Below are 19,714 nucleotides of genomic sequence, written 5' to 3' on the forward strand. Positions count from 1 at the left end.
GAGTAGGAAGTCACTTAACAGGGTTGAGATCCTCACCAGACCTCAGTGTTGCTCAGTTCCTCGAGATTTATTCCTCCTGGAAGCACTGCTTGGCGTCCTTTCCCCTCCTCTCAGCTCCTCTGACTCAGGCTTGTTCCTCTCGCCCACCCCAGCACTCCCTGCTTCTCTCTCCTGTGGTGTTCGGCACACTGCTCTGCAGAACCAGAAAGAAAGGGCAGCCTCACTGTCTGGCCCAGGGTGCTGAGTAAACCCTTACTGAAAGAATTCATTTTCACCCGAGCCGTCCCCCCTTCAAAATCAAATATGATCATGTAAGACAGCCTCCCCAAGGCCTAGTGGGCAAGGATGGTGTGAGGACACAGACAACAATGCAGAAGGGGCAAGCTTGACCGAGGAGTGCTCACTGAGGGACCTGGCCAGCGAGACAGAAGGCTGGTGCCAAAGAAGGGGGTGACAGGCAGGGGACGTGGAAGAGTCCTGGAACAGGGATTTAGTCCACTCCCTAATTCCTCCAAAGGCAGATGATGACAACCAGCTTTGCCACACTGAGCCAGATGCTGGATCCTGGGAGAGACCCAGCTTGTCCTTCTTGAGGGAGCAGCCTGACCCTGTCTGAGGACAACAGCTGCCAGTGAGTTTTGCTAAATCTCTATTTCACTTGTTTATTTGTCCCCACGGTCCTTCTAAAGCACCGAGGTTCACTGAAACTGATTAAGAAGCCCTAATGATGATCTGAAATGTCAAGTGCACCTCCGTTCTAATAATATGCATCTGAAATACTTCCCAGATGAGAGGAGACACGGTTCCCTTTGATTTACAGTTGTAAGGATGACAGAGTGGAGGCAGTAATGATGATGAAAAGAAAGGAATAAGCCAGGTGACAACTTCCCTTCGCACAGAGGAGCCAATGATAGGGAATAAGCAGACCGTGTAGCGATGCTGGCATCAGTGGCATAAACAGGGGCATCACCTACAGCAGTTGCTCAGGAAACACAGCCGTGCTCGGCTCTTCAGGACCTTAACTCATCTTGGATGAAATACAAACCTCCAGGTCCAGCATTCAGGGCTGTAAGTCTTTGGAGAGCAAGGAAACTCACATGTGGGCCTTCAGTGGCAATCATTTTCATTCCGTTAAAGAAATAAAGAAGGAAACAGACTACGTACTACTGAACCACGTTGTGTGTGGTGTCAAAATATCTCGTTCCTTCCTAGTCTGTGATCTTCTCAGCAGCAGGAATGTATTAGTCTCCTGGAGCTGCCATAACCAAGTACCACAAACCAGGTGGTTTAAAACAATCGCAATTTACAGTCTCGCAGTTCTGGATGGTAGACGTCCCAGATCAAGGTGGCATCAGGTTTGGTTCCTTTTGAGGGTTCTAAGGGAGAATCTCTCCCCTGCCTTTCTCCCAGCTCCTCGTAGTGCCAGGTGTTCCTTGGCTTGTAGACACATCACTCCCGGCCTCCATCTTAGATGGCCTTCTCCCTCTGTGTCCTCACATTGTCTCCCCTCTGTGCGTGTCTGTCTCTGTCTTCACATTTCTCCTTATTAATAAGGACACCAGTCGTATTGGATTCGAACCCACTCTAATGACTATGTCCAAATAAGGCTACATTCTGAGTTTCGGGAGGTTGGCTCTCCAACAGATCTTTTCTGGAGGACACAATTCAACCCATAACAAAGGAGCTGGTCCCTTTTGATGAAGCTGGAGAAAACACAAGGTAGGGCATCCATGTCCAAATTGCATTCTGCACAACGCTGGGCTTTTGTAGAGATGGTTCAAAGGTTCTGCAAACATTGATTCAATTTCATTTAAAAATACATTGAAAACCCATCACACACGCTCCAATGTGATACGGATCATTATAAACACCAGTGCAGAGCTTGTGCTTTCAGAATAACAAGGTGTTGTTATTTTTTCCAGGCTCGGGAATAAAACTCCTGTGCCTGCTCCATGTGTCTATTCAAACTTCTTAGTTAGTGGGTTACTCATTTAAAACGATTGTCACTTTATACTGGTCTTCTTTGAATTCGAGTCCTGTGCTTAATTGGGTAAGTGTATAAGCAGGAAGGTTCCTAGAGTTTAATTACAGGTGTCCAGATGCCTCTGTCAGGGAGAGCGCTCCCTTGGCTCTGTGGTTAAAGATGTAAGGGGACACACGGCACATGGACAGGATGACACTGAGTAGAAAGGATGGCATTTCCATGACGTCTGAGTGCCCTATTAGTCCAGGCGCCTCAGGTTGCAAGTAATAGAAACCCATCTCAATCTAGCTGAAGTGAAAAGGGAACTTTGATGGCTACTCCACAGAGAGTTTCTTCTTTTATTCCTCACTGCGTAATTTTCCAGTGTAATTTTTTCTATGCCTACGTTGGGGGTACCATGCATTGGCCCACTCACACACATGCCACCCTCTCTGGCCAAATTCCCTGAACTACAAAAGATGGAAAGCTAAAACTACATTTCCCAGATTCCCCTGTGGCTTAGGTTCCCAGGTGGCCTAGGTTCTCCCTGGATGAGGTGCAAGTGGACAACAAGGCAGCCACTGCAAGGGAGGAGACGGGCTCTTTAGGCAAGCTGGAGGCAGAAGCACTTGGTTCTTCAGGATAGCCCTGGAGGAGCTTCCACTGTCTGGTTCTCTGTGTCATGGATGCTGTGCTGTGTGGGGCAGTAGCTGGGCCATTTCCACTGACAGTCTTGTGGGGCATTTGGCTGGTTTCTGCTGGCTACTGTTATTCCTGGCTATGCAGCCTCCAAATCTAGTTTTCAAACCTCCTGGAGATTCTGTCTACTATCAAAATCTCTAAAAAAATTTTTTTAAAAAGGTCTTTCTACTTAAATTAGTCAGAGTGTATTCTGTTGTCTGCTACTGAGAACTCCAAGATACCAGTATATACACTGATGACTCCCAGGTCTGTCTCTTCAGCCCACAACTCTCTGCAAAGCTGAAGACAGATTTTTGACTGTCTCCCAGACAACCCCACTTAGATGTCCCACAGATGCCTCAATCTTCATAGTCTCCAAATCCAACGCATAATTTCTCACTCCAGGCCTTCTGTTCTGTTTCTTTATCAGATACAACCATTTTCCCAGGTACCCAAACAGAAATCCGAGACTCATCCTGTGCTTGTCTCTCTCTTTCACCCCCACATTTCAATTAGCAACATTTCTGATACTGGCTCAACACAAGGTTGACATAAGGGAAGCCGTATTGCAGACAAGAAACCATATCGTAACTTTGAATGACCTCTGACTAACTAACCCCGTTGGATATGCGCCTTCCAGGAGATCTAACTGCTCTGTAGATTTTATGACTCCTGCTTGTGCACGCACCTCCCAGCTGCGCTCAGACAATAACTTTGTTCTTTCAAGTTCCTTAGGAATGTGATGACCCCCGAACAGAGAGTCTATGCTGATAGCCATCATCAATGAAAACGGAAAGATCTGGCGTGACAACTTCCAATCTGTAACACCAGAGGGTCAACATTCCTAACCCTCTCCCCTGTAACCCACTGGCTTATATAACTGCTTCAAGATTCTATGCCCCCCCCCCAAGATGGTTCTTTTTGACATTAGTTAGCCATCTTCCCCTTGCTAACAAGCTGTAATAAAATGCCCTTTCTCTGCCACCATCTTGCCTTTTGATGATGGGCTTTTGTCTCGCGGTGAGCAGATCCTGCCCTTTGTGCCGTCTAACAGTTCTACTTAAACATTCTCTGAATGAGTCCCTTCTTCTTTAATCTTCCTGCCTCTTAGCATAGTTTCCTGCCTTCCCATCTCTTGCCAAGACAAACTGTCTCCTGTCTTTGGTCTCACTCCAGTCCATCCATCCTTCACACTTCCTCACAGTGATCTTTCAAACACACAAATATAACCATCTGTCCCTTTGCCTGAGTACGTTAAATCATTCCCCCACCATTATTGTGGTTTTAAGCTGAGCGAATGATGTGAAACCAGAATGCACGTGTGGCAGAGACTGGCCAAAGACTCACGAAATCCATTTTCTCTTTCTCTGAGAACAAGGCTAGAGCACATTTCCCAGGCTCTCTTCTAGGTAGAGGGCCTGGTTATCAGTCAGACCTGACTTCAGACACTGACTTTGCTACTGTATCCGTTAGCTCTTGCCATGTAACAAACCACCTTGAAACTTAGTGGCTTAAAACAATCACCATGTATTGTTTCTCAAGAGTCTACAGAAGGACTGGTGATTCTCTGGGCTGAGCTCAGCTGACTTCAGCCGGGCTTGATCATGCACGAGATCAGCTGGGGGCTGCCTGGTCCATGATGGGCTCAGCAGGGGAGATACACCTCTGCTCCATGTGGACCCACCTCTGCCAGCTGGCTAGCCCGGACTTGTTCTCATAGCAGAGGCAAGGTTTCAACAAAGAGCAGAAACCTGCAAGACATCTTGAGTCTAGGCTCTGAACTGACCCACCCTTTTGCTACATTTTCCTGGCCAAAGCAAATCACAGGTCAGCTCATGTTCAAGGGGTGGGGGAATAGACTCTCTCTCTTAATGAGAAAGGCTACAGAGGCATATTGCAAAGGGAGAAAGGAATGCATTGCAGCCATTTTTGCAATTAAAGTAGCACAGTTACTCACTAGATATTTGACCTTAAGTCAGTTTCCTCTCTGGGCCTCATTTCCTCGTCCATAAAGTAGGGAAAATAACATATACCCACAAATGAGATTTGGAGGAAGGTAAAGTTCTTAGCAGACTGTCTGGCACGTAGTCAGTACTCAATGACTCTTCGCTACTTTTATTTGTCACATCTCCTTGCAGTGTTTACCATTGTACTTTTCACGTGGTTGGTATAAGCTCAGGAAGCATTTGTTGAAAAAATTAACTATGCACCTGGCTCAAATGATCAGCTACAACAATGGTCTTTTAATAGGTCCTCACGTTTCTAGCGCTAGCACAAGCCCACACGTCTCACACTTGGTCACGGGCCCATTTGAAACGGTCCTGTCCAAGCTTGACATAGAGCCCTCTTAAAATGTGTCCTCCAGCTGTTCAAACACAGTCTGTCCTCTGTGCATGTACAAGGGCAGAAGAGCACCATTCACGTCCCTCTAAATAAACTGACTAGAGCGGTTCTTTCCAAAAGAGAATGTGCATGAAGCTTGCTAATTAGGACATTTCAAACTCCCATTTCCAACAGATCAAAAATGACCAAGAGTTATGCTAAGAAGTCTTCCGCTAACTTGCTTTGTTTATGTGGCAGGTTGATTGCATTAGTGGCCCATGTGTTACAGCTTCCTTTGGCGGTGCCTTCCCGCCCTGACTCTGGGCTTGGTAATTTGATGCTTTGACCAATGGAATAGTAACAAACTGGATACAAACACAGGTTGGAAAAGTGATTGCTTTTGTCCATTTCCTCTTTTTATGGACCCCTGTCACCGACAGGAGAATGTTCCAGAGTTAGCCTGCTGGAAGGATATGAAAGATACATGAAAGAGAGCTGAATCACGCCAACTGAGGCCATGTTAGACCATTCAGGCCCCAGTGACCACAAATGTATGAGTGAGACCAGTCAAGATCAGCCATGCCCGTCCATACTGGCAGAATTACCGAGTCAATCCACAGATGCATAGAAGTAAACCAAAAGCTGTTTGAAATCGCTCGGTTTTAGGATGGCTTATTATGCAGCAGTACAAACTGTTACAGAGCCGTGCCACGCTTCTTATTATCAATTTGGTCATGAGCTCCTCCTCTTTGTCTTATACTTTAGGAGGAAAAAAAAAAAGAGGAATTAAGTTCATATCAGTAATCCACGACAAGAATATCCATTCTGAAATTAAATATCTGGGCTACGAAGCCGGCCAAAATGAGTGAAGTTTGTTTCAAGTCCCACAGGAATAAGTGAGCGCTTAAAATTGCCAAGTCACCATCTCACTCTTAAACTGCTTTTAAGTGTGATTTACTCAGAGACAAGGGAGTGAAGGAACATGGAATATTGGCTTGAGTTGGCATCGAGGAGATTTGCTGGCTTTCCTCCCAGATCTAACATCAGATTTGAATAACGACACTTAGCAACACCATGCCTCAATTTACCTGGCTGCTCTACTGGGACTCTTTGAGTTTAATGTGAAGAGGAGGTCCAAGAGCTCTGGATAAGAATTACTGTTCTAAGTGTAAGTTATTTTAGGGTTGTAATTATATGGCATACATTCAGCTCTCTATTATCTGACTAATGGATGGGAGCCACAGCATAAAAAAATACCAAATAACCGATACTAATGGAAAAGTCTGATATTGAATTCCATTATGGTGAAAAAAATATTGGCAATGAAATTACCTTTCTAATTATGTCTCCTTCAGACGAACACTGGTTTACATTTCCTGAGTGCGTGCCACCAGGGAAGGAATGCTTTGCCCATAGATGATCCACAAAGTTCCTAATCTATAGACGTGTAATTGAGAGTTGACTGTTGGCCGCATTCTATATGGCAGCTCTTCAGTTGAGTAACTATAGCCTTCACCTCTCCATTTTCTTGTCCAAAATAACTCTCTACCTTCCTCTCTTTCTCTTCATCTGTCTGACTCCTATGTCTCACGTGGTTCAAACAACTCTTTCTCTTCTTTTCTGTGTGTCTCTATGTCCACAGCATCTGGCAAGAAAACCCAGGGATCCTGGTTCCTCTGTGGACACCCATGGGCACAGAATAAAAAATTCTCTGTTCCTGAGGAACCAGTGGGAATTTTTATACTCCTTAAATTAAATGTAACTTTCTGGAATAAATAATTTGCTGAGATCTTTTGCAACATTCGAGGGGGTCTATTTCCAGTTACCTCGTGGAGTAGTACTAAACACACACAACTAAATTAAAGTTTAAATATAAGCATACCACATGAGCAGAAGTCACACACACACACACACACACATACTCTCTCTCCTTGGATCTCAGCTTAAATGTCACGTTCAAAGTAGACTGTTTGAACCCTTAACCAAGTGAGGTCCTCATGCACCTTTAAGACAAGTATTGAAACTCATTATTATTTGTTTACTTACGTATTTATAGTCACTCACCCCACTAAAATACAACATCCTTGAGGGCAAGGATCGCCTCTCTTGTTTTCACTGTTGTTCCTAGCAGTCTAACACACTGCTTGACACACTGTAGATGTTCAATGAACGAATGAGAAAATGAATGGATAACTGAGCTACAGCTTGAGGACAAATTATGATCAATGGCAGGGCTTCAAAGAAATTGATTCTGAGACTGGAAGAGTTCCATGATCAAATAAAAGTCAGCCTTGGGTTCAAAAGCAGGATTTCTCAATCTTGACATTATTGACATTGGGGCTGGATAATTCTTTGCTGAGGGGCGGGGGGCGGGCATCCTGTGCATCGTAGGAAGTTTAGCAACATGCCTGGCCTCTGCCCACCAGACGCCAGTAGCACCGTTACCCCTTCCCCCAACCCGCCACAGTTGTGACAATCAAAATTGCCTCCATACATTGCCAAATGTCCCCTGGAGGGCAAAACTTTTCTGTTCCCCTCTCAGTTGAGAACCACTCATCTAGAGGGTGACGGTGGGGTTGGATATTATTTTGGGAGCCACATACTTGCCAATAGGACATCACAAGGAGACGGGGATATTTTGGAGGATCTGTAATACCTTCCATATTTGATTTCAGGATTTTTGAAAACCATGTTCTTAGAACCCTAAACCTTCCAGGAGTCTGAGAAGGTGGAGTTTAGCTTTAGGAAGGTATTGCATATTTATTAAAATTGTTAAAAACACTTTGTGTTAGGAGTCCTGTTGTATGTCTGAAGCCAGGTTTTAATCTTCTTCTTTCCCCAAATTACATCCTCCCTTTCCCTCTCCTGTTTAATAACCCCTTCAGGGAGCAAATACTCCGAGGGTCACCACCTATAAGCAGGAAGTCAATTACACTTGTTTTGTGATGGGCTGGATGGAACAATATAAAAAAGGCGATTTTATTAAAGCTTAATAACCAGTTTTCAAAACAGAGATAATAACACCCAACCTCCTGTACCTCTCATGGCTGAGAGGAAAAGACGAGAAAATGCTGGCAAAAGTGCTTTGTAAACAGTAAAGCGATCTGCAAATATCAGCTGTGTCCTCCTCTGAGCTTCCGCAGCCCCCACACATACTTCCTCAGTGTTTATCACAGGGCACTTCGATGTCTGGTCACCTGCCCCACTCTAACCTGAGTCCCTCTAGGGGTGGGCCAATGTTCTGTCCCTCTCTGTCCCTAGATCTTAGTTCAGTGCCCAGCTCTGTGCTGGGACGCGAGCACCAAGTTCATCCACGTGGAACGCATGGTGGATTTGTTACTGTCTCCATCTGCCCAGCATCGACACTCCCTGCTTGTGGTAATAAAGCCTCCCCACACTAATGTGGCCTTGGTGGGACCATTTGTCAATGTGTACATCCTCCCACGGCCAAAGGGGAGGAGTGTCCAATGACCTAAGACAGGCCAGTCAGACTCTTCTAAGAATCTGAGTCTTGATCAAAGTGACACAAAGAGAGAAAACGGTGGGAGCCAATTTATCCCAAGCACAGTTCCCCTGGAGCAGCTGCTCTTTAGTTCTTGAGACCTAAATCTCCGCAGCTGACGTCTTTCCAGTCTTTTCTAAGATGCTGTTCTTTGGCTTTTCCTAAGAGCAACCCTGTTTGCTTCCATTAAATGTTTTCCCTGTTATGTTCACCAGAGACCAGCGGCTGATAATCAGAGCCCTAAACCATTCCTCTCCCCTAACCTTCCTTCCACAGATTTGTTACTATCTCAGATGCCCCTGACTTTAACGTGGACCATGAACTCTCAGACCAGCATACATTCTATTTCATAACCATTTGAAATGTATATCATTAAAATAACATTTAGTATCTAAAAATGTAACATAAAGTTCGGTAATGTGGAAATAAGTTCCCCGATGGCTCTTTAGTACCAGGCAGATCCACGGAAGCTATACCAGTTTGACGGAGATTATTCCATTCAATATTACACAACCTGAGAGATGCTCCTTTCCCTCGAATACAGCAATGGACAGGACTCCAGTTCTTTTCTGAGTCTCATTTCCGACTATACCTGCATCTTTGCTTGGTGAGCACCGAAAGCAACTTTCAGTATTTCAGAATCTCCCCTAAAATTCAATTCTGCCTGATGGATTTTGCAAAGGTGGCAGAGGTCTCAAAAGAGGCTACATTTCTCTATTAACTTAAAAAAATACCAGACATAAGCTTAACAGAGGAGCAGCCTTACCATTTCCCATCTCAGCCTCCATTTCTCCTGCCCAGGGATGGTGATGGCAGAAGCTCGATAACAGGATTGCACCCAAGCCTGGTGATGCCTGCAGGTCAGATTTTATTTATTTTAAAAAAAACTTTAAAAGATCAAAATTGTCATGGCAGGACGGGAAGTGGGCTTGCACAAGTTATGTAAGAAACTGCAAGCATCAGAACTGTTGATTTTATGGCTTTGCATCTGCAAATGGAAAATAAACATTGCCTTTTCCAAAGCACAGGGAAAGGACGGGTGATGGAGCACACAGATTACCGGACGGGGTGAGCCAAGACCCCTCTGAATAATCAGTTTACCATTGTAGCTTTCTGGTTAGGTGAACTAAAGTCTTCAGCATCCGTTTAAGTATTTCTTTCTCCTATGACCTTTAAGAGGTGGAAATCTGATGTTATGAGTAGCCTTAAAAATATCCCAGGGTAATTTTCTTAGGATGAAAACTTTGTCTCTTTGCCCTCGTTCTAATTCTAGAGGTCCTTCTCTGCTTGCTACCGCATAGGGAGAGAGTTCTAGTCCTTTCTCCAGCACGGTGTCACATTTCAAAAGACAATAAGACAAAACACTTGGGGTGCTCCTCATAGTGGCAGCCAGCAACCGTGACCTTGAGAAGTCAAGCAACCTTCTGGTGCCTCAGTTTGTGCAAAGTGAGAGCAAGATATTCTCTAGGGCTGTCAACAGGGTCGCACTCATGGGCATGACCTTGAAGCCAGCTTCAGGTAGAAAGCACCAGATTTCTGCACTAGTGATAACCACAGGGTCTGTACCCTGAGCATGGGTTGCTTCAGAACGTATGGAAGGATAGGAGCAGGAGAAATCATCCTGAAATATACCTCTGTAATGAGACTGTGTCAGCTACCTGATTCCCAAGCTCCCCTTTCCAGCACGAGCTGACATCCACTGTGCAGAGCTAACCCTCCTTATCTATTTGTCAGGAGCCTGAGCCACGGTTTGCTCCGGTCGAGTCTCTGTCCACACAGCACTTCCCCGTTCGAGTCTAGTCTAGAGGGTGACAGAGTCCAGGCAGCTTGAATAGCCAATATATTCATGTTAAATTGGCCCGATTTTGCCAGAAATTAATCAGAAAGCATAATCAACTGGCAGAGCTTTCTAGACTGTTCTAGAAAGGAAAACGAAGCCACCCGAATCACATTGAGTCTCTGATCCTGGCAGGGCCCCATCTGCCTCCTGCCAACCGCCCCGCCGCCTGCTGTTGCTCTCCCGCCCGCTTGGCAAGGGGATTTTAGGGCTTTGGCAAAAAAGCTTTCAAGTTCCCCGAACACAGGGAACAGAAAGAAAGACAGATGAGAAAAGAAAAGAGGAAGGCAGGGAAGGGAGAGAAAGGGCAGAATCTCATTCTGCATCTCCGAAAGAAGAGGAGGCGTGGGGGGGGGGGAGGGGAGGAGCTGGAGAGAGGACGAAGCAGAAGATGGGAGGGAAGGAAGGAGGGGCCTGCTGGGGAGGAGAGATAGAAGGAGGGAAGGAAAGCGAAGAGAGACGGGATGAGGAGGGCAGAGCAGAGAAGGGACGGGACCGTCCAGAAGACAACGCAGATTTCCCTTATTGCCGCCTAGCATTTGCATTTTGTCAGGCCAAAGCACAGACCTGCTTAGAGATGACAGTTGCGCGGTTTATTTCTGTTTTAAAGGCTTGCTTACTTCATTCTTAGAGGTGGACTCTAGGAAAGGTGTGCCAGGACTCAGCCTCCCTTCAAAGGAGCTCCCCCTTCAAACCCGGGCAAGCCACGATGCTGGGAGGGAGGCCTCACTCACCACCAGGCCTGTGCAGCGGCAGAGGGTCAGCGGGACACGGGCCCTTCCTGGGCCACTCATGGACAATCTCGCCCTTTGGGTACCCAGCCTTGGAGAGGAGGACCTTACTGCCAACAAAGTGATCCTATTGTTTTCCCAAGCTTTTGTTCTCCTCTTAATAGATAATGATATTAGGTCTTTGGGGGTAAGAAGGGGAGAAATGCCGAAAGGAGATTTCATTTGCTGTAATCAACCCCTCTTAGCATGCAGAGTCACACAGTACGAGTAAAGGAATTAATCTCCACCAGAAAGAACTGCCTCTCCGGTGTTATGAATCTAATCGCTTACGAGGCTGAGTCGGCAGTTTGGGTTTCCACAGAGCTCTCAGGAATAAAAGCCACAAGATCCTGTTTCAAACGCGATCTGAATGGTACACTTCATTGAATTTAGAGGCCCACAGATTACAAAAGGGACGGAATGCAAATAGAGGCGCTCTGCCTCTTTCAGACACCCGCTAACTGTCCAGACAGACATTTAGGAGATGAATAAATAATCGCGGGTCTCGGGGCTGCCCGCGTGAGATGTTCCTTCTTGATTCCATTCTCTGGGATGGATTGTCAGACCTGCCAATCACCGCCAGCCCCCCTATTATACTTGGGAGATGTGTTTGCTCTGGGCATACTGTTTGATAATCCTCAGAGGTGGAATTTCATAGCCCAGCAATGCTTTTGCCTCTGACATTCTCCTAAGCAGGATTTATTGCCCCCAAGACAGATGTGAGTTAAATCGATTATGCCTTTTAAGCAGTCACTCCCGAAGCAGCGTCCAGGTTCTCTGGAATACCTTTTGCCTGACTTCATTCAACTTGCAGCTGATGTCAGAGGATTTCATCATAATCTAATACCCTTAAGAGTCCCTGGGGTACGGAGCTGAGCAGGTTATTACAGCAACCGAGTCGAGGGGTGTGGGTCCTACTCTTGAGGAGATTCCATCCTGCAACACACAAACCTATCGGACATCTACTAATATCACACAATGCAGCCCGAATGGAAGGAGGTACCTGGATTATATTTCCACTCTGTTGACCTTTCATTATTGACAAACTTAGAATATGAAATAAGTACATTCATTTGCCTTTGGTACTGAAGTAAGAAGCAATGTAAAAAAAAAAATGAATGGAAATTAACTGAATTTCTAAAAATGCTCAATAAAGATTCTTATTAAAATGAATGTATCTCTAGATGTCTACTTCAAAACTGAAAACCACAGATCGTCCCTGGCCATCCCCCAAATGTTGGGGTTGCTAGCGTTTTCTAAGCCTGGCCACACTCATCTTCTGGAGAGTGGATTTCAGAGACCTCTGAACCTGGGGTTATTAGGGGTTATTAGGTAACATGATTCGAGTTGACTTCAGCCACGGACCTAGAGTCAAAATCACAAATACTGTTTCAAAAAGTTAGTGGTTTTGAAAGAAAAAAAACGAGGGTGGTACTTTTAGACGAAACTCATCACAACCCACATCATCCCAGGTTAGCTTGAAAGACAAGAGGGAGGGACCTTCGAACAATAGGAGGCGAAAGAAAGACTATTTCCAGACACCGGCACTTTCCTCCCGGACCGCCTATGATTTTTTTCTTCCCGAAGAAGAGCCAGCCCACCTTCCATTTAGAGGGTGTGACTTTGGGGAACATCTGCCTTATCCTCGTCCACTTTAGCTACTAGAGAGAAAATTCTAGCGCACATTGATTTGGGATCAGGGGAAAAGGAGATAATAAAATGTTCCTACACAGTAACCACATTATATGGGATATTTTAGTGCCATTAGATAAAAAAGGGAAACATTATAATCAACACCTCTAAGGATAAAAGTTGTCAAATGAATTCGCCATTTAGGAGGAGAAAATATTTCCTGAAGCGATGTTAGGCATTTTCGAAATCCAGTTCTAGACGCTAGTAAGGTCATATGCGAAGGAGAGGGGAAAAATGAATGGCTTTTTCATTCTTTTAGATTTTGCAGACTGGAGTTTACACCATATCTTTGGGGATTCATTTAGATAGTTCCCTTGGCTGGGGTGTTAACTGTAGGATTGGGTCCAGGCGTTAAGGAAAGCTAATCCTTTCAAGAACAATTTGCTCTCTTTTATTTGGTAAATTGTTCTAAATTTCCCTTTTTCCCAGTTTTAAAATTGGCTGTTATAGTTTCAGAATTTTTCCTTTCTCCACCAGACAGGCTTGGGGAGAAAGAAGAAGCTGAATGGGCTGCTCATAATAAAGGGGCGAAGGGAGGACACTGAATGAAAATGAAAGGCTTTGCATAATTTGGGCCATCTCAACAGAGGGGCTCGAAAAATCCCGTGGGACAGATTCAAACATTGACAGGTGAGAAATGCACCAAAGCCTTGCTAGTTAAAGTCTTATTGGTACAAGATCCAGGCTTCAGGATCGATTTTAAAAATAAAACATAAAACCCCACTATGGTGGAAACAAAAGCAAGGAGACCACAGTTCAAAATCTGAGACAGAGCTGAATGCGGGGAAACCAGCAACCATTCTGACCTCACCGTTGTTACACAGAAACAAGCTCAGGATGAAAGCTCCAGGGCAAACGGATACAAAATCACCAACCCGAAGAACATTCTCTGAAACATTTCTCGATACTGAAGAGGTAGGAATGACAATAAAATCCAGTTCAGCTTGGCTTCACCAACATAGAAAACTATCAGTTCTTTTAAAACACCTGGTGTTTGCCTAGCAACATATCTGGAGAGACCCACCAACAAAGCCAGAAGGAGTAGGTACATTATTTTTTAAATATTTCAATTAAACAGTGCAAGGTTTCAAGGAGAAACCTTGAAAAATAACATGTCAACAATAGCACGCAATGAGCTAAACACCTTCATTGCTAGTAATTAATTCATTAGCAGCATTAAAACAAACAAACAAAAAACCCCCAGTGCTGATTCGCTTACTGGTGGTGCAGCAAGCGTACCAAAATATTCATTAGTTACTCAGCCATGCTGTTTGGGATAAGTGTTGCTCCACTCCAAAGCCTTTGCCAGCTTTGATGACTGCCAAATTTTTATGTAAACGGATTTTCACTTTTCCAAGGCTAATGGGAGATCTGCTAAATTCTCAGAGACAACATAGATATTATTTTTAAGCCTTACCACTTTGACTGAAAAACAAGCTATTTTAACACTAAATCCCAAATAATACCTGATCAGAAATCCAATACTCAATATATCGGAATGTCTGTTCCATGGCTATTTATCACAAAGGCAGTACTAAATAAGTGTGGTAGTTGAACATTTTTGCACAGTGTATACCAAAAAGGAAACAAAAAGGACACCACCAGCTCTCTAGAGAATTTCTTGGTTGATCCCTGTACCTGGGCATCCATTAAGAGGTGCCGCATCAGTATCATGGAACTCTTCAGCGTCTCCTTCTCCGTGGGTAGAAAGGGGTCTTTGTCCTCCTCCAACGCCTTCGACTTGGTGACAATAAAATGGGATATCTGGTCATTTAGGGTGTGCAATGACTGCACCGCTGCAAAAAAGAGAAAGAAGGAAAACGGAATCACAACAAGTAACTTTCAAAGAGCCACTGGCTGGTAATTCTAAAGGGAGAAGCGAGGGTGTTCATATAAGGAAGAACCCAGGCAGGTATCAGGAAGCCGGTACATCCATGAATCTCTTCCACACGTGTGTGTAACAGCTAACAAATATTTAGTGAACGCTCTCCAAATGCCAAGCCTACAAGGAGTGCTTGGGGATATAAGCGTGAGCAAAACCCAACATGACGCCTACCCTCATGGAGCATCCAGACCTGGTGCGGAAACTGGAAAGAAACCATTTAGCACATACTTCCATGAAGATGACTTTGTGGTAAGTGTGTTTACAAACTACAGAGATTAACAGGGCATGAGAGGATGGCCCTAGACTAGATTTACATTTATGGTGATGTAGCTGGGTATTTTACCTCTAAGCAGATGGCCTCCATCATTACGGTTTATGAAGGGACGGTGGCCATGTTTTCCAATCAGTGCCACATATGTGCCAGGAGGGTTATTATTTCTCTATAATTCATGTAGCACTTGCCATCAGACACATTACAGATTTTAAGATTTCACTTTATTATGCGCATTGCCTCTTTCTCTATTTTCTCTACAATGCACTTGGTAAGTGCAGAGATTTTTTTTTCTTAATCTCTTCTTATATGGTTATATACCCAACAACTAGAACAATGCCTGGCAAATAGAAGGTAAATAAATATTGTTGAATTAATTTCCTAATGTTTCCTTGAGTTAAAATTTCTTTCCTTATAGAATTTATATAATTTTCAGGTAAATCTATCCTTTCAAACCAAGAATAAGTAAATGCTAGGCATTCTCAGGAAAACCACTGCACTAACCATAATTCTGAAGGTGAAAAGTAGTCATCAAGAACTAGTATACAACAGAATGCCTCTGAGTATTCTGCTTCTGACCATGAGGGAGTAAGGGGGTGCAGATTATTCTCTTGCTGTAAATAACTAGAAAACTGTACAATATCTTAGAAACAAGTATTTTTAGACATTGAACAACAGACAGTGCAAGACTACGATCCTTTGGAGAATGGAAAAAACCCAACTTGAGTCCTATCATCACCAGGAATTCTGCAAAAAGAGAATGTCCAGACTTCAGCACAGGAAGAGGAGCCCAAGGAGAGCCCAGCATTCCCACTGAATTGAGGAGACAGAGACTGGGAAGGCTAAGTTTGCTATAATTCACAAGACAGAGCACTGAAGAAGACGGAGTTACACAGATCTCCACAATTCTGCATAGGAGTCCCTTTGAGCTGTTGGCTGATTATCAATTCTGTGTATGGGTGGGATGAAACCCTATATGACCTGGCAAGAAACTGAATTCCAGGAGAGAAAAGATTTCCAGGAGAGAGCAGTTAGTTTGGGGAGCTATAAGCCAAATAATTCCAAGAGATCTCACAGGGCCACACATTGTTCACATGCTGACCAGCCGAACTGGAAGGAACTTGTTGGAATAAAGGGCACATTCAGTGGAGACTCCAGAAGGGTCTGGCTTTAAAAACAAAGCTAAATGATCACTAGAATAAAGGCTACTGTAGGCCTATCCAAAAAGAGCTTAAAAGTAAGCCTTGAATGGATGGGATTGATCTGCAAGTAGCTAAAATACCTGCCAGAAAAAAAGGTGAGCATTTTTTTGTATAAATGTAACAAAATCTAGCACCCAAAAATGCAAAATTCATAATGCTCAGTATTCAATACAAAATTACCAGACATGTAAAGAAACAAGAGAGTACAACTCATAGTCTGGAGAAAAATCAATATATAGAAACAGACCCGGAAATAATAAGTGATAATATTAGCAAACACAGCTATTAAGATAGCTCTTGCAGATATGTTTTGCATGCTAAGGCTGTAAAATCAAACATGATTATAAGGGAGAGTAAACTTGAATATCTAAATCAGAACCAAAGGGAGCTTCTTGAGATAAAAATATGAATGAATATCTGAAATGAAATTTTTACCGAATGAGATTAATGGCAGATTCAACAATGCAGAAGAAAACATCAGTGAACTTGAAATTATAGTAATAAAACTACCTAGAATGAAAGAACAGATCCTCTTTGATAATATAAAGCCATCTGACATACATGCACTTGGAGGCTGGGGTGGGGTGGTGGAATGGGGGCAGAGGCAGAAACAATATTGCAAGAAATAATGGACAAAATTTTTTCCAAATTTGATAAAATTATAAACCTACAAATCCAAGAATCTCAATAAACACCAAGCAGGATAAACACAAAGAAAACTACACCAAGGAACATTATAATCAAATTACTAAACAAACAAACACACAATGAGAAAGAGAAAATCTTCAAATCAGCCAGAAAAAAAAACATATCGCATTCATAGGAACAAAGATAAGAATGATGTCAGACTTGTCATCAGAATCTATGCAAATCAGAAGACAATCCATACATCTTGAAAGTACCAAAGGAAAAAACACTTGTCAACCTAGAGTTCTATAACCAACAATAATATTTTTCAAAAATGAAGGTGAAATAATCACATTTTTAGATCAACAAAAGCTGAGAGAACTCATCGCCAGCAGACTTTCATTAAAAGAAATGCTAAAGGAATTTCTTTAGGCAGAAAAAAAGTGACTTTAAATAGAAACTTCTATTTACAAAAATGAGAAAAAGAATGCTTGAAAGGAGCAATATATGAGTAACATAAACATATTTTATCATTTTTAATTTTTAAAATATAATAGACGTTTTAAAGCAAAAAATAAATAATAATGTATTGCAAGGTTGGTAACGTATTATAAAACTAAAAGATATGACAACAGCACAAAGAATGAGAGGGTGCAAATGGAAGTATATTGTTGTAAGGTTCATATATATTATTCAGATAGTGGTACACTATTTGAAGGTGGACTGGGTTAAGTTAAATATGCATATCGTAAATCCTAGAGTAAACACTACAAATAACAAATAAATAAATGATGGTTTTGAACTATGGAGAGTCAAACTTGGAGAACTGAGCATAAAGTTGCAACTATAAGCCATGGAGTAGGAAGAATACAGGATATGACATTAGAGCAGTTTCTCACTGCACAGGAAGCCTCTAAGATCCTTTCCTGGACTGGGGGAGGAGGGGCTGGCTAAAACAGAGAAAGATGAACATGAAAGCATGGGGCCTGATTCCTGCCTACCCTGAATCCTCATTCTCCAAAGAAGATGCTTAGAAACACCCAGATAGATTTGGGGATCTGAAAACAGAAGTGACTTAATGTCTTATATCCCACCCTAGGCAGCTGGGTCGGGCAGTCTCTCAGTGCCCATGCCAATATAAGGCAGCCAATATTAGGGTAGAAATGACAGCCACATGGCATTTTAATTCAGAGAGGATCTGAGATAACACTACCGCCCTACCACCCTCATCCCCCACCTCCAGTCTCCCTTTGCATCACTGAGGCTGGAGATACCTCCACTGAGTCCAGAAGTGTCCAGAGGGAGATTCACAGTCCAGGTACACATCCCCAAGACAGGACAATACCTAAACGTCCCGAGAACCCAAAGAGAAGGGAAAGAGAAAGGGTAGGGAGAGCAATTTGACTTTAGTTGATATTTACCCAGAAGATCCTAAGATTTCAACCAGAAGGGACTGAGTTACCATTAGTAGAAATGTGGACTCCTGATCTAAGTTAAGTTCCATTATGGGAAGTTAAAAACAACAACAAATGAATTTTGGAGTTGTGACTGTGCATTTTGAAACCCTCTCTATATCCTCTCTAAATTAGTTGCAAACGGGAAGGTTGGGGCACACTGAGCTATAAGGAGAACAATGAAGCAGGTATCAAAATAACCCGCCCAGGGTGTGGGGCCAATCTCTGGAGGATTCACGCCACATTTTCCACCACCATCCTGCCCTCCCTTTCCCTACCTCCCAATACACGGACACAATTTTCTCAAGAACGAGCCTTTTTCCCTAAGTCATTCTGAGGACAGCCCAGTTCCCAAGTCTTTTGTTTATAGACACACAGACACTGCTATGAACAAAACTCCTTATGTCATGTCTTGGAAGGGAGGAATTACTGTCAGTGCTTTTCATTCTAACTAGGCTAGTGAATTTGGGTTCTCAAAATGAGTCTATTACAATTCTCTCTATTCTTGCTCCAGAAAAAAAATTAGGCTCAATAACTAAAACATGCTCTAAATTTCGCTCTGTTCTAAATTCAAAAGACAAATTGACAGAGTTAAGCACTCCCTCCTCTGCTCAAAGAATAGACATTTCCATCAGGAAACTTACTGTGTTGTACTGTAATTGCTTAAGGAGCCATCTGTGGTAGATTTAATTATGCTTCCAAAACTGCTCGTCTCTGAACCTATTCATAGAGACGACCCCTCCCCGGAGGCCTCCCTGGTGACCTTTTTGGTGAAAAAAACTATTTCCTGCCTTAAATAATGTCAGGCTTTGCCATGTGACTTGCGTTAGCCAATTAAATACGGAGCAGACAGGAGCTATGCCATGTCCAAGCAGAAGCTCCAAGGGCCATCACATGTCCCACTATTATTTTTTCCCCTTTGCCATGACAGCAGCCCAGATTCCAGAATAAAGAAGACACGTAAGTGAAAAGCAAACGTTTGCTTCCACAAAGCACCAACATTTGGGGGGATGTTTGTTACTGGAGCGTAGCCTACTGAATGCTGACTGTTACACAGTCTGTGGGCTGAAAGGCGACTCCCTTGAAGGCAAGACTGGAATTTTGTTCACCAAATTTTAGCAAATAAAAGCCACTCAGGGAACATTTGTCGAATGAATAAAAACAGTTGGTTTGAGAGTACAGATTCTAGACCCAGCTGGCTTGGGTCTCAATCCTGCCTGCCCCTTGACTAGCTGTAATGATAATAATGATAAGAATTACAGTTTATTGGGTGCCTAGCCTATGTCAGGGGCTTTCTAAACCTTTGTGAACAGTGATGAGCCATTAATAATATGGGTTCCCAGGCCAGAAGCCCGAGTTCATACCCAGCACTGACATTTACCAACTGGCTGAACTTGAGCGAGTCACTGTACATCTCCCAATGTCTGGCACATTGTAAGTTCTCAAAAAATGTTATTATTGTTATTACTGTATTGTTAAAGATCTATTCGAGGTGAGGAATCTGAAGC

At 43.4% G+C, this 19,714-nt stretch overlaps 1 protein-coding gene across 2 annotated transcripts in view; it reads right to left on the reverse strand.

Moving 5' to 3' along the window:
• KAZN (kazrin, periplakin interacting protein) overlaps nt 1–19,714 on the reverse strand; it is a 1,021,370-nt gene that overhangs the window by 773,096 nt on the left and 228,560 nt on the right. For both annotated transcript variants that reach the window (XM_044769729.2, XM_044769730.2), the window contains exon 2: nt 14,406–14,563. In XM_044769729.2, the coding sequence (XP_044625664.1) occupies nt 14,406–14,563 (158 nt within the window). The remainder of the gene's footprint in view (nt 1–14,405; nt 14,564–19,714) is intronic.

Source organism: Equus asinus, chromosome 5 (assembly GCF_041296235.1).
Source record: "Equus asinus isolate D_3611 breed Donkey chromosome 5, EquAss-T2T_v2, whole genome shotgun sequence".
NCBI classification, from domain to species: domain Eukaryota; kingdom Metazoa; phylum Chordata; class Mammalia; order Perissodactyla; family Equidae; genus Equus; species Equus asinus.